The sequence below is a fragment of the Oryctolagus cuniculus genome, chromosome 1 (genome assembly GCF_964237555.1).
Source record: "Oryctolagus cuniculus chromosome 1, mOryCun1.1, whole genome shotgun sequence".
NCBI lineage: Eukaryota > Metazoa > Chordata > Mammalia > Lagomorpha > Leporidae > Oryctolagus > Oryctolagus cuniculus.
The window spans coordinates 124,103,560-124,128,726 of record NC_091432.1 but is presented as its reverse complement, the minus strand read 5'-3'; the positions used below and the strand labels follow the sequence as shown (position 1 = coordinate 124,128,726).

The window sequence follows — 25,167 nt, the reverse complement described above, 5'->3', positions numbered from 1 at the left end:
TAAAGAGCTATAGGAAGAGGTAGAAATGTGAACAGATTATCAGTAAACATTTCTTGTATAAAAAATGGCTTGTGGGTTTTAATCAGAACAAAGAAAATATCAGACACGGGTCTGGTGTTGTGGCATAACAGGTAAACCTGCTACCTTCAACACCATCATCCTATGAGTGCCGGTTCATGTCTTGGTTGCTCAACTTCTGATCCAGCTCCCTGCTAAAGGCCTGCCTCAGCCTTGGCCATTGCAGCCAACTGGGGAGTGAACCAGAGAATGAAAGCTTGCTCGCTCTTCTCTCCCTTCCTCTGTAACTCTGACTTTGAAATAAATAAATACATCTTTTTTTTAAAAAGAAACAGTAATTCATACATTCCAGGATGGAAGTAGGTAGGAAATGAGTTTCTAAAATTCTTTTGTGATTCAGGTGGAAATGAAGGTTTTGATTAACTTGAGACTTGGTAAGTATAGGTCCAATTTCTCTGGTTGTGGGAAACAGGATAGGGAAGGAATATATCACGATCCCAAACCAATAAAGTAGGGAAAAGTGATTGTTACCACTTCTATTCCACAAGTTGATTCTAAAATGTGCATAGAAATGCAAAGGGCCAAGAAAAAGCCAGAATGTTCAGGGAACAAATGAACAGGTGAGAGGACCTACTCTGCTTGATACCATGATTGATTTTAGAGGTGCGGTAACCAAAGATTATGCAAGGACAGACAGGCAAATGGAGCTGATAGAAAAATCTGGAAACCAACTCGGGTGTTTATGGACACTTGATAAGTAACAGATGGCACTACTAAGCAGAGAATGCGATATTCCTTAATAAATGCATTTGGTCACAAAATCAACTCAAGGTGGATTAAAGACTTAAATCCCAAAGGCAACAACATCAGTCTTTCATGAGATAATTTGAAATGGGGATTCTTCTTTCTTGAGAAAGACTTTACCAAAACTTACATTTTTATTTATTTGAGAGTTAGAGACAGGTAGATAAAGTTCGTATCCACTGGTTCACTCTCCAGGTGCCCACAACAGCCAGAGCTGGGCTCAGTCAAGAGCCAAGAACTCTCCACATCTTACATGGGTGGCAGGGACCACCTCTGGAGTCCTCACCTGCTGCCTCTTGAGGTCTGCACCAGCAGGAAGCTGCAATCAGGAGCAGCACCAGGCCTCAAACCAGGCCCTCTGATAAAAGATGCAGGCACCCTGAGCAGTAGCTCCGCCATTAGGCCAGATGCCCACCCTGGGAAGGGAATTACATTTATAAACAAGACCAAAAACTGTAACTATAAAGGAAAAGATTTACAAATCATGCTAAGTTAAAATTAAAAACCTGTGGTCTTCCAAATAAACCATGAAAGATTAGAAAGACAAGCCATATAAGGTGCAAAGATAAAACAACGCAATAGCAAGACTTGAAGAGGCTTTTCACAGACTAGGCTTGGTAAATACGTAAAATGGAACTCAACCTCATTAATAGAAAGGGAAGTGAAACTACTGTACAACCATCAAATCGGTAAAAAGTTTAAGATCCCAACAATACTAAATGTTGAGGATGCAGAACAACACAGCTCGTATGTGCTGCTGGCAGTAATGCAGATTTAATACAGTCACTTTGGAAGAGTTAAGCATTTGTGAATAATATTGAAAATGCGTGTTTTCTGTGACCTCACAATTCCACTTCTAAGCTTATGCCCTAGAGAAAATCTTACACATGTGCATTAAGTTACTTGTACAAGAATATTCACAGCAGCACTGTCTGTAGTAGCCTAAAACTGTCCATCGGGTGTAAAATGGATAGATGATGCAGCAGTGAAAATAAACTTGTTACATTTAACAGCATGAGTAAGTCTATGATGTTAAAGGAAAGAAGGAAGACACATGCATATTGTATGACTCAGTTTATATAGAGTTTACAACCAAACAACCGAACTTGATTGTCTATGGCAGGCATTATCAGACTCTTCCTTAACGGCCAGGCAGTAAATAGTTTGGGCTGAACTCACTATCACAACCACAGCTACTCAGCTCTGGCACTGTACATGATGGAAAAGTAGCCCTGACCATGTGTGTGCTTTGTTTTTGCAAAAAACAGTTCCTAGTTTATGGGGACCTGTATTTGAATAAAAATCAGGCTTACAAGGTGAAGGTTGAGGATGAGAAGGGTGGGTGGGGACTTCTAGGACCCTGGCAGTACTTTCACACAGCTTGCGTGGAGGTTGCCCAGGTGTTCACTTTGTCCTGTAAATTCCATGGAGAAGTGGGACAGTAATGTTTGTTACAATAAAATACATTTTTAAAGAGAAGAATTCTCAGTGTTTCCTTAATTGTTAATTATTTTATTTTTGTTTAGTTTGCATTTGGATTGCTCCACTTGATTTCTGAAATTTGTATCCTGAAAAGAATTTGAATAGTAATATAAGGATGTTATCTGAATTCACATGTTTTTAATTCAGATAAACCTACCACTTTTGATTAATAATTCAAAATATGAATTCTTTAGAGGCTTGGATATCTATAGCTTACAATCAACATCTTGGCTTATTTACAACAAAGTATTGACAGCTGTCTTCTTTCTCCTGTTTACAGGTTCAGTAGACGAAGGTGTTACCGAGGGGTTACCAACACTTCAAAGCACTTCCAGCACGAATACTCATGCAGATGATGATGATCGGTTAGTACTAACAAAGCATGTCGTCGTCTTGTGAGGGTGTGCTTAAAAAGTCAAGTATTTTATATAGGAATTGTAAAGGCCATTGATTGGGATCTCACTTGAGTATACTTTTCAGAGTAATCAGATAGCATTGTCATTATTATAAATTTGACCACCTGTACAGGTTTTTTCCTGGCATTTACAAACCTAATACTATTGCTTGAAATATGAGGGTAAAAAGTTCATGATAAATGGAATTTAAAGAAGTTTATTTTATTTCAGAAAAATTTTGAAATTTAGGCCTAGTGTTTTCACAGTACACATCTTCCACAACTTTTGAAGATCCCTGTACTTGTAGATTTCAAAAACATTCTTTGTACCAAAACAAACTTATTTTAATTTATTTTCTATGAACTTCTCGGGGTATCTGTTGAGTATTGACAAACTTTGGGCCACAGGTGAATTCCAGCCCACCACCTTTATCTGTAAATTAAGTGTTGATTAGAACACAAACACACTTGTTTACATAGTGTTTATAGATGGCAGAATGAAATAGTGTATAGCTTGCAAAGTCAAAATACTACCTAGCCTGCTACAAAAAGTGTTTGCCAGATCTTTATCTGTGTGTCCATAAAGTCATTATCTTCATATTAATCTATCTGCTCTATAAAAGTGTTCCCACAAAGATATATAAAGATCATTTGCAGACTGGACAAGGCCAGGACAGAACTCTTGATTTCTAATTCCCCATCTTAGTCTTTCTCCCATGTCAGTCAATAGTATCATCATCCCCCAGTTTCTGAAAAAAATCTCAGAACTATTTGTGATCTTTCTTTCCCATATAACTCCCCATTCTCCCTCCCTTTATTTAAATTAATTCTTAAGTCCTGTCAACTCTGCCTGCAAAAATGTAATCCCAGTCTGCCTACAAGGGAACCCTAGTCTAAGTCACCCCCATCTTTTGTATAGACTACTGCAATAACCTTCAAACTGGCCACTGATTGACAGCTTCTTCATTCTTTCGTTCATTTTTATTGTACTCCATTCTCCGCATAACAGCCAGAAGCTTCTTAAAGTGAGATTATATATCATTGTTCTAAGCTATTGGTTGACATTCTCCATTCACACTTAAAATCTTAAACTCTGTGTGACAGGACTTCTTCTGAACTCCCTTTAGACCATGCTCCTTGCAAACTACAGTCCCACCACACTGACCTCCTTTCAGCCCCTGGAAGATTCCATATTTGTTCCTGTCTTTGGGCCTTTTTTGTCACTGTAGGGCCTTTGCCTGAACTGCTTTCTTCCCTGACTTTCACATTGGTGGGTCCTTGTTGACCGTCAGATCACCATATTAGTGTCAGTTGGCAAGGAGGCCTTTCTGACCAGTCCAAAGCAATGCCCAATCACTGTTGGACCCTCCTGTTTTGATAATCTTCTCTATTTATATGCCTCTCGTCACTGAATACAGACTTCACTAAACAACTAAGTGCCTCCTCAAAGAGAGCCCAGAACAACGTTAAAGCTGTAGTTGCTGGGCCGGCACCGCAGTTCACTTGGCTAATCCTCCACCTGTGGCGCCGGCACACCAGGTTCTAGTCCTGGTCGGGGCGCCGGATTCTGTCCCGGTTGCCCCTCTTCAAGTCCAGCTCTCTGCTGTGGCCAGGGAGTGCAGTGGAGGATGGCCCAAGTGCTTGGGCCCTGCACCCCATGGGAGACCAAGAGAAGCACCTGGCTCCTGCCTTCAAATCAGCGTGGTGCGCCGGCCGCAGCGCGCCGGCCGCCGCGGCCATTGGAGGGTGAACCAACGGGAAAGGAAGACCTTTCTCTCTGTCTGTCTCTCTCTCACTGTCCACTCTGCCTGTCAAAAAAAATTAATTAATTAAAAAAATTAAAAAAAAACAACTTAGTTGCTGAAACCTGGAGGGAATCACGGGACTCAACAAGGTATATGATTCCTGAATAGTTAAGTCTGAGAGAGGAGATTATGAACTACACTTATTTCAGTGAATTAATGAACGCATAAGCTAATTACCCACATTTCTTAATTTTAGATATGAAGTTGGGTCTTCTGTAGTTTATGAAATACTGTACTGGGTGATGGGGATAGAGGTTAGATGTCTGTCGCTTCCCAAGGACGCAGTTGTCTCATTACGGGGGGAGGGAGAGAGGTTGAAAGTGGAGAAATAAACATCATCATAAGCGATCTACAGGGAGTTCTCATGGGCAGCCTGCATAGGAGAGAACCAACATAAGCAATCGATGAGTCAAAGAAGGCTTCCCAGAGGACAAGGTGACTTCTAAGCTAGATTTCTTAAAATGATCATCATCTAGAACAAGGTAGGCAGTGAAGTTAAATGCTCAGAATCACAGCCTTCAGAGAGATTATGGCACATTGGGGGAAGTATTGGTGTAGGCTATGGGATAGGCTGGAAAGGGACACAGATCCCAGATCAGAAGGAGTCTGGCAAGCCTTCCAAAGGAGTTTAGATTTATTCTGAAGATAGCAGTTCTGTAGGCTTTATACAGGTGGCTGATTTATTCAGATCACTGTGGTACGATGAGAAGGATAAATTAGAGGGGTGTGGAGGTAAAGGGAGATCTGTTAATTCAGGCTTATACTGATGAGGCCCTAAATTAAAGCAGTGGTAATCAGGGAGGGATTAGAGAGAAGGCTAGCAAGGTAAAATAGGTTATGATATGTCCTGTGTTTAAATGGCCATACTTAATTAAGATGCTAGACTCCCTGGACAATAACATTTTGGTATTTTTTAAGTTTATATAATGAGAACAGATTTCATGTATTTCATATGTACGATTTTAAGCTCATGATATTTTCATCCCTCCCTCCCTCTTCCTTCTTTTAGGTTTTTTTTTTTTTTTTTTTGGTGATGACATAATTTCATTTTACTTTGTAGTCACAGCCATAATCCTCCACTAAATAAAGAATTCAACAAGTAGAAAGTAGAAAGACCACTGTTCCACAGTAGTATAAAAAAGGCTATAAACAATAATCAGATCTCATGATGTCAGTTTCTATATTAGCTACCACAAATCAAAGAAAACATACTTGTCTTTTGGGGGCTGGCTTATTTCACTAAACATAATGGTCTCCAGTTGCATTCTTTTTGTTGCAAAAGACAGGATTTCGTTCTTTAACCAGTTAATCTGACAGCTAAACTATTTCAAAAGTATTTTTTAGTGTTTTTTCTTTCGTTCATGTAATACTGACCTGCAGAAATGTTTATTCAACTTAAAAATCAGAGCCTGGTTGCCTTCTTTGGTCTATTTTTTTAGATTGGAAAATGTTCAGTACCCCTACCAACTCTACATTGCTCCTTCCACCAGCAGTACAGAACGACCAAGTCCAAATGGTCCAGACAGACCTTTTCAATGTCCAACCTGTGGGGTGCGATTCACCCGTATTCAGAACCTAAAACAGCACATGCTCATCCACTCAGGTAATGCTGTCTTCCTTGTTAAGTGAGTGAGTGCTCTAAAACATTTTAATTTTGGAATCCTAGTTAAAATAAAAACAGGTACTTTTGAGTTAAGAAAAAAAGAAGTGTAATCAAATATGAGTAGATTAGCTTAAGTCTGTAGCTGAAATGGTGCAGTTAGAATCTGTCTGCTTGTGCATTGGCCTCTGGCTTAAATTTTCTGATTAATACTCAGGAGTGGATGGCAGTGAGCCCCTGCTTGAGACTGCTGAATCCCATGTCGCAGTGCTTGGGTTCAGTGCCTGGCTGCACCCCTCACCCCAGCTTTCTGCTGCTGCAAGACCCTAGGAGGCAGCACTGATGGGTCGGGTTCCTGCCATCCACCTAGGAGACCTGGATTGCATTCCCTGAGCCCAGCAGCGTTTGGGAAGTGAGCCAGCAGATGGGAGCTTTCTCTCTCTGCTTCTCTCTCAAATTAATAAAATTTTAAAATGCCATTATTTGTATTAAATAGATTAAAATATTAAGACGTTTAGAGTTAATATGTAAATTAAGATACTGGGTGTATTAGATGAGTGTCTGTGAGATGGGGAGACATGGACACAGATGGTAAAGCTAGTGAGGTAAAAGGGCATGTATCGTGTTCTTTGTAACTTCTCTGAAATTATTTCCAAATAAAAATGAGCTTTTAAAATTTGTTTTCTAAATTTCTCTGTGCCCTGATTAGTTAGCTTTGTGGTTTTTGCTTTTTGTTTTTAGTATAAGAGATTTTCAATGAATGTGTAGAACAGATTCAGTGAAATTTTAAGTTCAGTGATCGTGTAAAGGCGACAGATACTTAGGGGTAAAACCTTGACCTCTGTGGGTGAGAGATCCTCGCTGCCGTCTTCAGCTTGTTAGTGCCCTGCTTTCTCCTTCTGTGCATAAATAAGGCTGATAGTCTGTGTCCTAACACAAATTCCCTCTGACTTTGTTAAATCCACAGATTATGTTTTATGGGGTTTTTAATTTGCTTTTTCCCAAAAAGAAACTGATAATTTAAGGAGACCATTAATATGCTTTATAACTCACTAATTTTCTATCAGTATTGTACTAAATACCCAAAGAGCCAGTTCATCACGTGATCGTTGTATCATGATCCTTACATTCAAGAGATGTTTGAATTTTGCTTTTTCCCGCTCATTTTACTCCTTGAGATAAGAAATGGAGAAGGAGGTATTGATCATTTTCACACCTTTTTAGTATAAACCTGTTTGTTAGTGAAATGAAGCTACAAGTGATTTTACACGGTGGCTTTGATTCTGTTTCAATACTTTTGTTTAAATTTGTTTTGAAGTTTGTAAAATCAGTGATTTAGAAGAGTATTCAAAAACCATTTCCAGCATGTATCACCTAGTTTGCCTCTCCATGTCCTGCCTTTTTTTTTTTTAGTGGCTTTTCAGATTTTTGTAACTTCTCTGAGATAATGGTGTAGAATACATTAGAATACATTTTGCTGGCGTTTTTGCCTTTTTAAATGATTACTACAAAATTATAATTGAGAAATTTGTGGGATTTATGACTTTTTAGTTCATTTTGTTTTTAGATGGTATTTTGTTTGTCTTTGTTTTATAGGAATTAAACCATTTCAGTGTGACCGCTGTGGGAAAAAGTTCACCAGGGCTTACTCGCTAAAGATGCATCGCCTAAAGCATGAAGGTAAACGCTGTTTCCGGTGCCAGATATGTAGTGCCACTTTCACTTCCTTCGGGGAATATAAACACCACATGAGGGTTTCCCGGCACATTATCCGCAAGCCTCGGATTTACGAGTGCAAAACATGTGGCGCCATGTTCACCAACTCTGGAAATTTAATCGTGCACCTGAGGAGTCTGAACCATGAAGCATCAGAGCTAGCAAACTACTTCCAGAGCAGGTGAGGTGCACAGCGAAAACCCAGCCAGGAAAACTGCTTTCTGAACTCTCTCTTCCTGCTTTTAGGGCAGCCTGCTGTGTTTTTTTTAATCAGGTTGCCAGCTAGTCAGTCTTCATTTTAAAACCCCACTGTCCGTATTCTAATCTGATAAAATTTTGCTGAATCTTTTCTAAGAATATAAAATTATAAATATTTTATAGTTGGTAGTATTAAAAATATTTTCTTACAGAAGTATACTCTTAGTTTTTTTTTTTAAAAAAAAAACCTAATGTTAAATAATTTTATAGTAGATCATTATATCTTACTGGAAAATATACCATGCCAGATAATACTCAGTAGTCCAGGGTTACTACAGACTCTGGCTAGGACTAAAATTCTCAAACACACTCTCTCTCTGTCTCTTTTTTAATTCTATCTGAGCAATGTCCCATTAGCAGTACAAAAGGAACCGCAGGTGCAGCTGTAGCGGATGTGATTGTTTAGATCAAATAAGTCTTTCCTGTGTTCCTGAGTTCAGAGCTCCATGCTTTTAATTTTAATAATTTATAATAGAGCTGCCTTTCTGGTCTGTAGGGTTTCCAAGGCGATCAGGTTCTAGTTGTAGCTCTGCCATTGACTGCTGTTGATTACGCATGTCACTTTGCAGATGAAGAAGCCTGAAACTTAGCATAAGATAAAGTGTAAGCTTTCAACAGATGGCTTCTAAGGTCTCCTAGATAGAAAATTCTGTTGTCTGTTTTTTAATACTTTATGAATATTGTACCTCTGTAGGAATTTTTGGTTTCTTACAAAATGAAATCTTTGTAAATCATAATGTTGTAAGTTACCTGTATTTTTGAAACTTTTTCAATAAATAACAAATTATTTCTTCATAAATCTTTTCCCATCAAACCATACATTCATTTTGTTTAATGTGATCACATCTAATTCTGAATGTATGGTTGTCACATTATTAAATCTTGGTTACACATATCATGTTAAACATAGCCTGCTTATGATTAAAATAGTGTTGCGGTTAACCATTCTTATCATCTGTATGTTCCCTGTTAAGTGTCCTGTATCCCCCACTCCTTTTCTCTATCACTGAAGACTTTTTTAGGATATATAACATAGGATATTTTAAGTTCCTTTGCAGATAATCAGATTTCTTATTAATAACAATCAAATTATAAATAACCTCACCAACTATAATTTGACAGTCCTAATGTAAGGAACTTTTTTAGATCAATAATAATGATTTAAAGCATTTAGGATGATGTATTTTATAAAGTTTATTCTTTTAATACCCCAAAAGTGCTTATCCATAGACATTTTAGAAAATACAGAAAGTATAAAGAACAAATTAAAATTTTTTCTGATCTTACCACTCATGGAAAATATCCACTGTTGTCAAATTTTCTGTGTATTCTACTGCCCATATTTCCAATAAGATCAATAATGAAATACTTCTAGAGAATTAGCATATATAACCAATCTCAACATATTCATTTCCAAATTCTGACTCAAAAGTAATTTACTTTAATTTACTTAATCTAATAGCAGGACACATCAGTTATTTCCTACATTTCTCAACTTTGTATTGTAAATGATGTATAAAGTCATTTATATATAAGGACTTGGTTACTTAACATATATCCAGTTAGTAACATGAAACTGGGTTTATATATGTCTCAGTGTGTGGTCCAAGGAAGGCTAAGCGTTTGATGATTCAGACGATTGCTTACAGTGAGCATGCTGCTTATATTTGCTTCATGTATAGGTACTCCTCTGCAAAGAAGAAAGGGTGCTTAAGTGTCTAAAGAGACACTGAACGTAGGAATTAACTTCATGCATTGGTGGTAGGGAGTTGGGACACTTGGTCCTAATTACTAGCTTTAGTTCATATTTAAGAAAATGTCTAAGTTGAAAGTTTCTGAGTTTTATCTTCGTGGAAGAATTAGTGAAATGAAAAAGCCCAATCTTGTTTTACAGGTCCTATCTTTTTATTGTAGTCTGTCTGTTACTGATTTAAAATTAACTCTCTGTTTCATCCTTTGCCTCTCATCTAGTGATTTCCTAGTACCGGACTACTTAAACCAGGAGCAAGAAGAGACCCTTGTTCAGTATGATCTTGGAGAACACAGTTTTGAAAGCAACTCCTCTGTTCAAATGCCTGTAATTTCACAGGTCTCCTCCACCCAGAATTGCGAAAGCACTTTTCCCTTGGGGTCTCTTGGTGGGCTGGCAGAAAAGGAGGAAGAAGTGCCAGAGCAGCCAAAGACCAGTACTTGTTCTGAGGCAACCAGAGATGACCCCCCAAAGTCAGAGCTGTCTTCTATAACTATTGACTAATTCTGTGGTTTGGCTTCATTTTTGGTTTTTGGAAAGTGCCTGTGCTTGGTCTTGTACATTTAAATTTAATTTAATTTTTTAAACAAAAATAGAATTTGGGAAAGAATTTCCCTTTTTACTTTGTAAGCCCTGCAACTGATATTTTATTTTTCATAACTGAGAGATTGTTTCTGTAAGTACACTATAACATGATGTTGGAACACAGTAGAAACTATGAGAATTAAGAAGAACCAGTTGACTTTTACAACATTTACCAGTGTCTTCTTCCATTGTTAAAAGTGGGGTAATGCTAGACCATTCGGTAAGAAGAAATGAGGTGGTTATTAACTTTCCTGAGATGAATGGGTGTACAGAGACAAATTACCTGACAGTTGGCCTGAGTAGATGTTTACTCCTATACACAGGACGCTGTACAATATTTTGTAAAGCCTGTTGATTTTGAAGTGTTTATGGTAAGCTTTCTTTAAAATTATTAGGGTAAATACTTCTGAGACCCAGCATACTCTCTTTTTTTAGTATTTGTCATTTCTATTATAATTTTTCTTGATGAAAGGTGGGAATGGGGTAGACATTCCTTGTACCATTACAGTGCCACTCGAAAGGCAAAGAACCATGACTGAGAATAGTCAAGCAGTGGATGAAGTGGCCAGCATTGGAAGCTGAAGTAGGTAAACCCCAGCTTCACGGGAATGGTTTAAATCCTGCTCTTCTGACTAAAATTGATGTTTATCTGGTCTTCGAATGTGATTGTCCAATTAGGGCACCACCCAAATGAGTTTTCTCCTTGCTCCATCAGGGGTACTTTACCTTACTATACTGATGTGCTACCATATAAAGGAAAAATATTGGAGATACTCTATATTTTATATATAGGCTTGTGTATTGTCAGGGATGTTTTTAATGTGCTTTTTTGGACAGAATAATTCTCTGTTGAGGCGACATTCTTAACTAAGATTGTTTACAAAGCCCTGTATGACCGTGACATGTCCTTCTTCCAGAATATTTTTAGACATTGCCAAGTTTGTTAAAAGCAGTTACTATAGTTTTTACACAGTGTAAGCAATAATTTAAAAGATAAGAAGCTATAAAACGATCATCTATGACCCATAAATCTGGGGGAAAGAAGAAAATTGTTTATACTAACAAAAAACTAAAAACCCTAAATTAATGAATATCAGCATTTGTGCTGCTCAAAGGAAACTTCGTAGTTTTCTAGTTGAAATTTATCAGATGCTGTAGACTGGGGTACGTTTTCCTCTGATGCCATTGAAGTATCTCTGCCTCTAACCCTGAGTACTGATGAGTTCGTGAATAATAGGCTTTTGAATAACATTTGTTCTTTTTATCTACCCAGAGCTTAATAATTAAGAAAGCAAAGCATCAGATTAGATTAGGGAAGAGAAACAAAATACTACTCTCTAGATAAAACACAGATCTGAATTTGGTTCAGGTGCCAGGAATTACTAAATATTGTTTTTTTAATGATAAATGACTTCATTTTTTTTAAATTGGCTAATTCTGTAATTTAGGGTGTTTTTTTCTTCAAAAAATATAAAGTAAGCAAAAGTGAACTCATTGGAATTTTTTGTTAAAGTTAAGTTTCTTTCTGTCTCTGCCCATACTCTGCTGTACTTATTTCTAGTGTTTTACCTCATTCATGAACCTGGTTTTTTTACCCATTTCCTCCTAAACATAGGTATGTTGCTTTCAAGAGGATCAGCATATGCAGATTGTGATGGGCTTCTACCTTTTAGACTTCTTTTACAGTAGGGCTGAATTATTTTCTGCAACAGACTGGTACTATGGTGCTGCTGTGTCTCAACTGAGCAGGTTTGGAAGTTTTATTTTTTATTTCATAGGTAGTGTATGCAAACTTAGGCTTACCAATAGATAAATCTCAAAATTAATTTAAAAATCCTGTATTGGCAAAACAAAGAAGAGGTAAAATCTGTGATTAAGCATCATTGTTGCTCTTAGTTTCAAGAGTTACCTTTTTTTTTTTTTTTTTAAGAACAAGACAGAATGAAAGGAAGGAAAGACCTAAGAATAAAGAGCAGTGTAAGAATCCTTAGCAGGTTTATTGGTTGGAAATGCTGTAGCAAATCTCCTGTCCTGAGAACTCTGTGATGAGAAGGAGCCCTGCACAATTTTGGCAGCTCTGAAGTACTCGGATCATATTCTCAGGATGAAAGACCACCTATCACTAGGTGCTCTTCCCAAATGCAAACTTTAGGTCTTAATTGGTAGTAACAAATTCACATATCTACAAGTTTTATGGGAAATTTGAATATACTGTGAAAACACATGTCTGGTTAAGTTTTCTGTTGCCCAAACCTATCAATTCAAGGTGACTAATGACTATTTAACATAAAATTGTACAAACAAAAGCCTTTTCCTGTCTCATTAAGGCTCTGCATTTTTCTTGATATATGATTTAAGGAAGTTTAGTTTATGGATCTGTTTAAGGAAGCAAAGCTGCAAAGGATAATTGTATATATAGTAGTATTTAGATTTATTTAAAACTCATTTCAATGAGGAATGCCTAGATATATAATTTGTATCAGAACGTAGGGAAAACATTGCAAAGAGATGAGAGCCAGTTACATTATCCCATCCATTAGAAATTACCTGTGTAACCAAACATTAAAATACTCTTCTTTAGAATATATAAGGATAGCTATTTCCTTAGGGCCCAAGAGGATAACTTTGTGATATTTAAAGGGCTTAAATTTTAGAATGCAAAATTAGTTACCTTTTTAAAACCAAGCATTTTATACAAGAAAATCTTTTATTTTCAATTTGTTAACTGCCAAATAGATGTGATATACTTCAGAAGCAAACAAAGATGTTCACCCATAATACTAGATGTTATAGCTCCTATAGTCATTCCTTTAATTTTTAATGGTGTATTCTAATAGAAGCATCCAGCATGTCACTAATTCTGATTTGAAACAAAGAGATCAATACTGGATCGGGTGTTTTCACCCTGAGTTTTCTATAAATGGGTGCAGATGGAAGTTATCATCCTCAAATATATTTAAATGTATTTTTCTTATTTTGAATTGCCAATCATCTTAATTTTTATTTTAAGTAATTAAACAGTTAGTTACACTGTCAGTTTTTTTATGTTTTCAGTTTCAGTGAGACAGAATAAAGTAAAATACTTAAGTATCCTCATCCATCTTACATTTTAAAACTTGAGCAACCTTTCTGACATATAGCAGGGAGGTCGCATGCAGGGACACACGTCCTTTGGTTTTACAAACAGGAAAGCTTCCATTTTGTTCAAATATTTTACCTAATGGAGTAGACTGGTCAGCACATCTGATATACTTAATCATGAGTAATTCACTAACCTTCTAACACTGAGCCAGACTCTCCCAGTCTATAAATGGTTCCCTGCGAGCCTGAGTCCTTTCGCTGCTTATTAACCTAATCTAAACAGAGACCAGTTTATCAGCTTAGTGGCTTTTATTTTGAAGACACTCTGATCATGTTTTAGTCACTTTCAGCTTTATATCCCTGAAAAGTATATTACTTTATATAATTCTATACTAGTAGACACACAGAATGAACTGTTAAAATTGTGTATATTCACTGAAAGTTTGAGATTTGTACATTGATGAACAAGAAAATTTAAAAATTTTCTGTTTCACTCATTTATTTCCAAGATATCATGTTATAGCTGAAATATGCATCCAAATGAAGAATAAAATAACCTTCTAGTTATTAACTGGCAGAAAAACTAGTGAACTTTACATTTGGAAGAAACCAAAATGGCCAAAAGGCAGTAACTGTGGCTTTCACTGTAGCTACTGACATCAGATGCTTTGCTTACAGTACATTTAGATCTTAAAAGTTACTGAGAGAAGAATGCATAGAAACTTTTCTGAAGCAGTAAAACAAATTGAGAGAACAAGGGAAGCTCTGTTTTGAGGTAGATGTTTCTATGAGAATTGTGTATAGCTAAGCATACTCTCATAGGCTTTAGGCCAGAATCACCAAATTTAAATTAAGTTGCTCCTTATTTTGTCCAGACCCATTTTTATCTTTCAGTGTCATTTTTGCTTGACTAAATGTGGTGGCATATAGGGTATTTTTATTTGAAAAGTCCTCAGCAAGATAAATTAGCCAAGAGCAATAATGATTCAAATTAAACAGTGAAATACAATGAGCCAGCCTCGAGTTAAGGAAGCTCACCCTGTGGTTTCTGAATTCAGACTGCAGATCTGTTGAGATGTTTCATCATACTCATGGTGGATGAAGCCTTGTGTCAGGAGACCAGTCACATCAGTAGTCATACTCGTTTCTTATTTTACTTTGTCCTAAACACAGATATTTCCACTGTATCACAATGAGAGAAATAGTTCCATGTTAAGCAAATAGCCTCTGTGGATTTCCAGCTGTTACTGGAATCTTGGTTTGGCAGTATCCAAAATGAAACTACCTTGAAATGTTTATGCTGCTTTAGTTAAGTAAGCACCCTCTGAAAAGGACCCAGGCCAGTCCTAGCTAATATCAAGATTCCTGTGTATGTAATAGCCTACAAGAATTTAAGAGTTCAGACCATGGATTAAAACCAGAAAATTCTTTTTAGGTTTTTTTTTAATACAATTTTTAAATTTTAGTTTGAAGTACCTGGCTTATAAAATCAGATTATCGTGCTGTATCCTTTCTCTTTAAAAATGGCTAATTTCACTGATTCAGCTTGAAGTCCTGGGGTCAGTTGTGATGATTTATTAATAAAATCACTGCTTAATGGTTTAGGGAGTTGTGACACTAATGTCGTGACTTGTGTTAAATTGTGGTCATTTTCCCGAATGCCAGTCTAAACATTTCCAGATTTTGTTATTCAAGTAAATTAGTTAAAAACCATCCTGTAGGTGAATGTTGGGTAACCAGAGTCCATCTCCTGCTGAGGAAGGCTCAAGCCCTGCCTGTAGAGAAGCCCGTCGGCTCCTCTCAGTGCACGTCGGCTCCTGGGTGCCAGTGGCAGCTGGCTTCCCTTGAAGGTGGGAAGCCTTTGGTGCGGTTCTCAGGCACCTGCTTGCTACGGAGAGCCTTTTCTGTATTAGGCCATGTGTGTTTGCTCTAGATTTCTTCTTGTTAGTTACCAACTTGGTTTTCTAGTGGGCAGATGCTGTGTGAAGTCTCTCATACTGAGAGTAGTCCATTACATTTTGGAAAGTTGCACTACTTTTCTTTCATCTTTCAAGTACCTAAAATGAATGACACAGCGGGTATTTGGAAGGAGTAAGGTCATAAACTTTAATCATTTTCTTCCTTGTGCAAAGAAATGGCTTGTAATGCTTATATTTTGTGTTTCTTTTTCTTTTAAGCAGCAGTCCCTAGTAGGGTAAAATTTGGTTTTGATCCCAGTTCCTAGTGATATATTTAATTTTTCTGTTGCTACTGCTGCCTCTTGTTGCATCAGATAGAGATTGCCTGCCTCTTTACAGGGCACCCCTGTGGCACCTTATGTCCAACTTGGAGGATAGTAGATGGCTTCTTGGTGCCTCTGCTGTCTTTTCAAAAGCCATTTTATAAAAAATCCTAGGTAGCCTATTTTAATATTTAAATATATATATATTTGTGAAAGATACTTTTAGAACAGACTTTTTTTTAAACTTTAAAATTCCTGTATTCCCATTTTTAAAAGTAAATTTAAACTTTTCCTGATTAGGAAGTGTCTTTTCCCAGAGCAGCATGATGAGAAAGTCAACTTGAGATAGTAGACCAGAATTCAGCGATGGAAAACATCGATGTCTGGTTAAGGAGTCAGTTTGAGGGGGAAAAAATTGCTTTGATGTAACAGAAATGAATTTCTAAATAAAATTGTGGTTTTGTTTCTATAATTTCACATTTGCTGCTTTAAGTAGCTCAGTATTTCACAGGGCTAACATAAATCTGGCTCCATGTAAAACCAGAGTACTTTTCTAGTGCAGCCAGCCTAGGAGGAAACCCCGCACCAGGCTCTTCCAGGTGGGCAGGTGACTGCTTTGTGTAGCTGATGCATGCTTTCATATTTGCCTGTTGCCCAGTGGCAAGGAAGTCAGGGCTGGGGAGGGACCTTTGTACCCTGCCGGTTTCAGCGTTATGGTTCTTTTGGGGCACTGGCATCTTGTGACGCCCTCAAGGAAGGGTAATTCTGGGGAGAAAATGTGAATTTGATTTACATAAGTGGGTGGTTTTCATGTCTTCTGCCCCTCCTAGATGCAGTACTTACCCTGTGCCAGTCCCTAGTTCACCAGCTTTGTGTCCAGTCGTCATCTCCTTCAAATGTGGCTTTCCTCGGTGACAGTGGCCACAGCTAAGTTACTTGGCATGTTTGACTTTTGACAATAGCAAAAATGGTTTTGGATTTTGTTTTATTTCCTAAAAATGTATACAATGTCAGAAATCCACGTTTTATATACTAGTACCTGGCTATTAGTATTTTACAGGAACCATAGTTCTTGGTGACTACACACGCGCACACACACACACACACACATATATTTTTGTGACTTTTTTGTAAACTAAGTGCCGTTTCAACGTTACAATCATTTTTAGAGTTATTGTAATCAATGTGAATATCATGTTTTTTCAAATCTGTTCTGAGCCTATAGTGTTTGCTTTGTGAATATATGTGTATTGTATATATTCTGTATAGTTACATTGTACTGAAATATTAGCTTGTTTGATATAAGGAAAGTATGTATTGAGTACCTTTTTGCTAGCCTGATTGTTTAATCTTTTTAAAAAAGGTTTAAACTTTTTTTAAAAAAAAAACTTTAAACTGGCCTTTATTAATGGTCACAAAGTTGCAGTTGGAAGGGATGGGCAGGGAAAAACTAGTTTTGAGTGTCTTTGGATAGAAACATGAGACTATGTTTTGTTTTGTTTTTTTTCTCATTAAAATATCTTATTAATGCTTTATGGAATAAAAAAAATCCCTGCTGTTGTTATTTATTGTTGACTGGAAGGAAAAACTGGTGATGTTGGTTTGGTTAAGTGGATGAGAAAAGTCATCAGATGAATTCATTACCTAGGTGACCTTCCATTGTATACAGACTAGAGAATGTTACGTAAACGTGTGTCAAGTATCCTGGTCAAGTAAGGAAAGAGTAAGTGCAGGGATTGCTCAAACCGGTCGACGCCCTCGGGATGCCTGCCTCTCATATCAGAGTCCCGCCTCCTCCTCTGGATCCTTCTGCCGATGTGCAGCCTGGGAGGCAGCAGGTGATGGCTCCCGTGTCTGGGTGCCTGCACACCACGTGGGATGTGTTCTGGCAGAAGATGGCATGAACATTTAGATCCCTGCTCAGGTGGAAGACCTGGCTGGCCCCAGGCTCCTGGCTTCAGCCTGGTCAGGTCCTGGCTGTTGGGGTCGTTTGGGGAGTGAACCAGCAAATGGGAGATCTGGCTCACTCTTCAAATGCCCACAGGTGTTTGTTCCAGAGCTGGGAAGCTGGAACTCCACCCAGGTCTCCCACATGGGCGTCAGGGATTGAAATGTTTGCAACATCTTCTGCTGTTTTCCCAGAGAGCTGGATCAGAAGCAGAGCAGCAGGGGCTTGAACTGGTGTTCTTGTATGGAATGCTGGTGTCACGGGCTTAACCCACTTTGCCACATCACACCCCGTAAATAAAAAGCTTTAAAGAATGAAATCCTATCCCACAGTTTGCTTTGCATATGAATTATGTACCAGGAAAGTTCCTTTCAGAGAGTGATACTAGAAGTAATAATCAAAAAATACGTATCTCCTCAACTGATCGAGTTGAAATTAATAGTTTGAGCTTTTTTACATCTCATCAAGAATGTTCCAAGTACTAAGGTGAGAAAGTTAACCACAATCGATCGATTAAAGTACCAAGAGTTTAAGGTGGGGGCAGAGGAACCTGTTTGTAAACAAAATTCCATACATGAATGTAATTCTCTTACATATGAGTAAACTCGGATGGAAAAACTGGGTGAGATGGGGCATACTCCACCCGGACAGAGGCTCTTTTTCAGCAAACTGATCTCTGCCTAGGGACTGAACACCCCTGGTTACAAAGGGAAGACTTTTGTTGTTGGTTCCTTAAATTCTGATTGGTTTGCTTGACTTTCCCTGCAAAAAGTAGCGAGGTTTTCAATCCTGCTCACTTTACAGATAAGGGAACGAGTCGCTGCAGCCGCTGTGAGGGGAAGTGACATTAGAACCATCTCGGAGCTTCCATGCGTAACCCCACACCCTGTGTTCCATCCTCGCCGAATTTTTCCACAACTGACATTTCTGGCTGCATTTGACTAGAAGTCATTTATTGAGTGTGTGAGTCCCATTCACCAAAGACCTAAAAAAATTGCACAGGCTCAGAGCCCCTCCCCCACCCCATTGCAACACCACCCTCCCTTGAATTGCTTCGGGTGACTCTTGCTGCTGTCTAGGGACCCTGCATTGGGTTGCTGTAGACAGTAACAGGAAAAGATCACAGCCAAGTACTTTGTAGTCCATTTTAAATTAGGGCTGGAGGCGGAAATGTCCTCCTTGGCAATCTAAACAGCGGTACACCCAGTAGGGCCTGTGTGCGGTAACTTGTCCAAGGACGAAATTCTGTATTGAGTGCAAATGAATCTACTTTGACAGCGAGCAAAGATTCCTGTTCGTTGGGTTTTACAGTTTATAAAACGCTAGCACTTTGATGTGCATAAACCCGCTGAGATGAGCAGGGAATGTATGACGCACTCCAGCTGGATCATCCATCACGTCTGCGTGGACTCTGCTCTCCCAGCAGTCACTGGCAGAGAAGCCAGGGACTGTGGAGCCCTGACGGCTCCAGCATTACGCTCCCTCCTGGACCCTGGCATTTTGTGTGACCCCTGAGGGAGGGTAGTTCTGGGGCGAGACTGCTACGTGGATGGGCCTTATTATGTCTTTCCATGCAGGGTCTAGTTCTTGTTCTTACTGTGTGAAAGGAATTGCTGATGGCCTGTTTCTCAAAGTGTGGCCTGGTTGATTACTTCTGGGTGCTCTTAGCTGGGTAGTACCTCCACTGGGGTCTCTTTCCCTCCCCTGTTGCTGTTTTCCATGAACTCTATCCCTCCTGCTCCTAGCTTAATTCTAGTTTTTGTTGCTTCTGGCCTGATAACACCAATAGCCGCCTACGCGCTCTTCCCTCCTGACTCGAGCCTCCTCTAGCCTGTCCCACTGCTGGTACCTTACCTCCAATCCCCTGTCTCCCTCACCCTCAGATCCCCTTCCCAACCTGCCCCTCCAGCCTTCTGAGTTCAGAACCCCTCCTGTTACTCCTGTCACCAGTTCTGTTCAGCTCTTCCAAGCCGCCTCTCGGGGACATTGTTGTAAATCTGCCTCATAGAGTTAGAATTAAATCAGTTCTGTGTTAAATGTTTAGAACAGAACCTGGTGTGCAGTAACCACTTTGAAGTTGTGTGTGTGGACACAAGTCTGGCGTCACACTGGTTTGTCTCCCTCACCTAACTGAGTTGTTAGGACAGAGTGAACCCATCCTTTGCAGCACCTGCCACAGGAGTTGAGCCGAGAAGGCTGACGAATAAACAAGTGGATGTTGCCCGGAATTGGTTGTGAGCTCAGACTGTAAAGTTTAGAGGTGTTGATCACAGAACTTCAGGTCTCACATCCTAGAATTAGGTCGGGACCACCATTTGTCACTGCCTATGTATCAGAGTCATATCAAAAGCGAGGAACTGGACTGTAAGGCAGAGTTAGGGAGGAGTAGCAACTGCTGTCCCCCGCGACAATGTCCCTAGACTCCTTGAGGATCCTGTCAGCTGCGTTTCCCCAGAGCCCCCAGGCCGAGATTCCTGGGACGTTCACAGAACCACCTCCACCAGCAGTCCCGTGGGAACAGGACAGCTGCTTCCTGAGAAGCAGCTCCCCTAGGACGGGGGCCCCGCCTGTCTGCCATGCTAAGGGGTCCCCAGGTCCAGGGCCGTTGGAGTCTGTCCTAAGGAGTTTGTGGTTTCTGAAGTAAAGACTGAAACCGACAGAAAAAACAGACTGCCACGACAGAAACACCCAAAAAGTGTGCTTTGGAAATCGAAAACACTGACGGGTCCGGGAAGGCCCAGGGAGAGGAGACACTTGAGCTGGGTTTTTGCTTGAAGAGGTGGGGTTGAAGCAGACGAGGCCAAGGGGGAGGCTGGCCAGGAGCCATCACAGCTGAGAGGTGACTGCTGAGGGAATGCAGGTGGCGTCATTGGCATCCCCGGAGCGGGAGAATGGGGCCAGAAGAGAAGGTGGCCTGAGGACTGGAACTGCGCGTCGTAGGCTGTAGACAGCTGTCGCGTGCAGGCACTGGAACGTGATCAGAGCTCTAGGTACAGATTGAGGACGAGAGCAGGAAAAGGGAATGCATACAGACTTAACTGGGTCCCGGGAGAAGTCGGTCAGCCCTCAAGGTAAGAGCCCCGAGGGAGCTAATGAGACTTGGCTGCAGGTGGGATCAATGTTCTGTGGCATTGGTGCCCACATGGCTGCGGCTGGGGAGAGTTGGGTGAGAAGTGGGCCTGTTGGGGCCGGCACTGTGGTACAGTGGGTTAACACCTGGCCTGAAGCGCTGGCATCCTATTTGGGCACCGGTTCTAGTCCAGGCTGTTCCTCTTCCACTCCAGTTCTCTGCTATGGCCTGGGAAAGCAGTGGAAGATGGCCCGAATCCTTGGTCCCCGGCACCCATGTGGGAGGCCCAGAAAAAGTTCCTGGCTCCTGGCTTCGGATTGACACAGCTCCGGCTGTTGGGGCCATCTGGGGAGTGAACCAGCAGATGGAAGACCTCTCTGTCTCTGCCTCTCTCTCTCTCTCTCTCAAATAAAATAAAATCTTAAAAAAAAAAAAAAAAAAAAAAAGTGGGCCTATGAGCTGAAGTCCTGGTCTCGTCTCTGGACAGTAGTGAATACCTACTGTATCTTCTCTTAATTTGAGACAGAACTCCAGCCCACTGGTTCACACCGTCCACTGGCTGTGGCTAGGCCAAAGCCAAAGTCACAAACTTCCAGGTCTCCCAGGTGGGTGATAGGAACATCACTGCCATCTCCCATGGAGACAGCTGGAGTCAGAAGCCAGAGCTGAGTAGGGAACACAAGTACAGCAATATGGGATGTGGGCAGCCCAAACAGCATCTTCCCCACTAAACCAAGCCCCACTCCCCCACTGTATGCTGAGGTCTGACCATGCATGTGTGACTGAAATGGGTGGGCAGCCTCCCCTTTGTTTTTGAAGTGGAGCTCTGCCCCAGAGCATGCAGGGTAAAAATTAGGTGAATTTTTAAGTAGGCTCAAGAATTGCACTTGAGAGGCTGAGCTTTGCAAATTCCATTAACTTTGCTGGTTACCGGCTTTCTAGTAGAATTCCATTTCTCAGCCAGGCTGGCAGGGTCGAAAGCTACAAAGACGTATCTTGTTCTGATTGTCTGTACTGCCTGCCATCCCGCCTCTCATAAACGTGAGTGACTGACCGAGGCAAGGCACAGAACCCTTGCCCTTGGATCAGGTATGCCTGGTGGGGGAGCGAAGAGGGGTAGGGGATGAATCGGGGGTCCTGGCGGAAGGGCAAAGGCAGAAAAGCAGCCACAGGGGGAGGGGGTGCTGGTGGCCCACTGGGGAAGAAATGGCTGAAGGAGGAGGTAGGGGCTCTAGGGCAGTGCACAGGACCCCACCCAGGCCGGAGAGAAGAAACAGAAACTGAAGGTTTGTCTCCGGGCGGAAGAGATGTCTTCCTGGACAAACGGAGGGGCCCTTTTTCCCCAGCAAGCACCACAGAGCGGGGTGCTCTGGGGGAGAGCCAGGCACCAGCAGCAGCCGCCGTATGCTTTTGATTTATTTTTTTTAAGGATATGAACCCAGGCTGCATATCCCAGTGTTTGGCTTCTTGGAGCCTTTTAAATGCCATTTCAAAGACCTGTGCCTGTCAAACACCTACCTAGGCAGCCCTTCTCCTGGGAGACTGGCTGACAGCACACCAATGGCCACTTACCCAGATGCACTCCGTCCACGTGATAAACATGCAGTGGTTTTTATTCTCTCCTCCAGTGTCGCTCCCCCTCTTCGTGGAGGAACGACACTAAACCCTGCCTAGGCTTCATATCCGAGTCACGGCACCATTATGTCGCTCCCCCTCTTCGTGGAGGAACGACACTAAACCCTGCCTAGGCTTCATATCCGAGTCACGGCACCATTATGTCGCTCCCCCTCTTCATGGAGGAACGACACTAAACCCTGCCTAGGCTTCATATCCGAGTCACGGCACCATTATGTCGCTCCCCCTCTTCGTGGAGGAACGACTCAGGACCCTGCGCTGTTCTTTTGTCTGCTTGGCCCTTCCTGGGTTTGCTGCTGGTTCTTCCCGGGTTGGCTACCGTCCCTTCCACCTCCGTGGAAGGGCGGTTCCCCCTTCCACTTTCCCCACTTCCGCGGGGGAGCGGCACACCGCCGGCCGGCTCTCTCGGGGGCTGCACAGGTGTTCCTTCAGATAGATGTTCCCTGGTGCATGTTGTCTCTCTCCTCCTTTATAGTCCTCTTCCACCAATCCCAACTCTGCTACCCACACGCCGAGTACGCTGCTCTCCTCCAATCAGGAGCAAGTCCTACAGTTTATTGGTTGAACTGGAGGCAGCTGTGTAGAAGGTGTTACTCCCTTCTCAGCGCCATATTGTGGGAAAGCAGATGCATAGCATAAGTCTTAATTCCAGTAACTTAGTCTAGTCCAGAGTTGCTCCCAGTTGCTCCCCACACTCCAGGAATCCGTGACTGGTCAGGGTTGGGGGAGGGAGTCACACAGAGCTGTACTGGGCAGGTGTTGGGGGGTGAGATTTAGGCAGGAGGCAATGCGCCTCCACCTGGGAAAGCTGAGCACTGGGTACATCCACTCCTACCCAGTATGTGCCAGGACATTCATGCCTTCTCCCCGGGGTTGGGGTTCCGGGGGCCCCAGTCCCCTCCCCATGCCCACGTGAGACACCCATGAGAACACGGTCTGTTGTATGGACCCAGACTGTCGGACATAAGGTTTTGCCTGTGGTCCTAGGGGGAGGAGACAGGAGATCAGCTTTAGGGGCAATTTTTTTTGTTTTGTTCTTTTAATTTGAAAGGGAGTTAGGAGAGAGCGAGCTTTCATCCATTGGTTCACTCCTTCACTCCCCAAATGGCTGCAATGGCCAGAGCTGGGCCAGTCCAGAGCCAGGAGCCAGGAGCTTCTTCCAGTCTCCCACATGGGTGCAGGGGCCCAAGTACTTTCCCAGGCACACTAGCAGGGAGCTGGATCAGAAATGGAGCAGCCAGGACTCAAACCAGTGCCCATATGGGATGCCTGCACTACAGGCAGCGACTTTACCCACTGCACCACAGCACCGGCCCCGGGCATGAAATCTAAAGGTTGCTTTGCACGTGGTGAGTGCCCGGGACACACAGACCTGTGTGCACCTGCTCCAGACTGCAACGTTTCTCTTGGTGCAGAGCAAGGACCACTGAAGATGAAGAAGCCCTCCCTAGTCGGGGCTCGTACGCACCCCAGTCCTCCCTGTGGCCCTGAGTGCCCACTCCCTGCCTAGGACTGTAGGGTCTTGGACCTTCACTCCTGAGGCCCCGAGGACCCTTTTACATTTTCTGAAATGGGTGTGCTCCCTGCTGAGCCTCCCAAACCACACCCTTACTGTCCCCATCCCGGAGCCAAATATTCCAGCCCCTAACTTTCCTCCACTTGCAGGTGTCAGATGTGGAAGGATTTTTCCCAGCTGGTGGATTCTGTCTCCATTCAGGCCTCCCCCGCAGTCCCCAATTCCTCCCAACCCCGCAGTGTGCCAGTGGATTTCCTCGCCCTCCCATGGAAAGTGTGTGGAAGGACTGGGTGGAACACGCAGCCGTCTGCACTGGGAACCAGCTCCAACAAGCACACCACTTGCATCCCAGTTCTGAACCTTTGGGGCCTGGACCCTCTGGAGCCTGCTGCTCCCACGGGGCATCCTAAGAGCGTCTTGAGTGGGTTGATAAAGAAGCAGTGCAGCCCTACATGAAGTGAACAGCCAGGGTTCAAAGCAGAGGGTCCCGAACCCGGAGGAGGATGGAGGCAGACCAGACCCGGGGGCTCGTGTGGACGTGGTGTGGTGGGAACTCCTCCTTGGGGTTCTTTACCCTCCCTTGTCCTCACTTGCCTCCTTGAATTACTGTGTGCTCACCGCCGCAGCCCCAGCGCCTGGCATGCAGTAAGCAGCAGGTAGCCTAGAACACAAGGATGCTGGACATCAAAGCAGTTAAGATGCGCACATCCAGGTTCCAGGGTTCGAGTCCCGGCTACAGCTCCTAACTGCAGCTAATGCAGAGCCTGGGAGGCAGCAGCAATAGCTCAGGAAATTGGGTTCCTGGCTTCAGGCTCAGGCCAGCCCTAGCCACTGTGGGCATTTGCAGGGTGAACCAGATGATGGGAGCGCTTTCTCTCGGCCTCGCAAAAATAGGGTTAGAAAGCTCTCGGAAATGGGTCCTCAGTAATGGAGGTCTGGATGCCAGGTTACACTTAAATTTTTTTTTATTTTAAGATTTATTTATTTGAAAGAGTTACACAGAGAGAGAAGGAGAGGCAGAGAGAGAGAGAGAGAGAGAGAGAGAGAGAGAGAGAGAGATCTTCCATCCGCTGGTTCACTCCCCAGTTGGCCACAATGGCTGGAGCTGCGCCAATCTGACACCAGGAGCCAGGATCTTCCCCCGGGTCTCCCACACGGGTGTAGGGGCCCAAGGACCTGGGCCATCTTCTCCTGCTTTCCCAGGCCACAGCAGAGAGCTGGATGGGAAGTGGAGCAGCCAGGACTCGAACCGGCGCCCATATGGGATGCCGGTACTGCAGGCGG

General features: G+C 42.1%; 1 protein-coding gene across 10 annotated transcripts in view; it reads left to right on the top strand.

Annotated features, from left to right (window-relative positions):
- Positions 1-17,981, top strand: part of ZBTB44 (zinc finger and BTB domain containing 44) — a 66,124-nt gene extending 48,143 nt beyond the window's left edge. For 2 of the 10 annotated variants that reach the window (XM_070065646.1, XM_070065660.1), the window contains 4 exons: positions 2,585-2,669; positions 5,943-6,106; positions 7,700-8,000; positions 10,049-17,981. In XM_070065646.1, the coding sequence (XP_069921747.1) occupies positions 2,585-2,669; positions 5,943-6,106; positions 7,700-8,000; positions 10,049-10,331 (833 nt within the window). In that variant the 3' untranslated portion in view covers positions 10,332-17,981. The remainder of the gene's footprint in view (positions 1-2,584; positions 2,670-5,942; positions 6,107-7,699; positions 8,001-10,048) is intronic. The other 8 variants (XM_070065644.1, XM_070065663.1, XM_070065643.1 and 5 more) reach the window with 6 other exon arrangements.
- Positions 17,982-25,167: the final 7,186 nt, after the last annotated feature.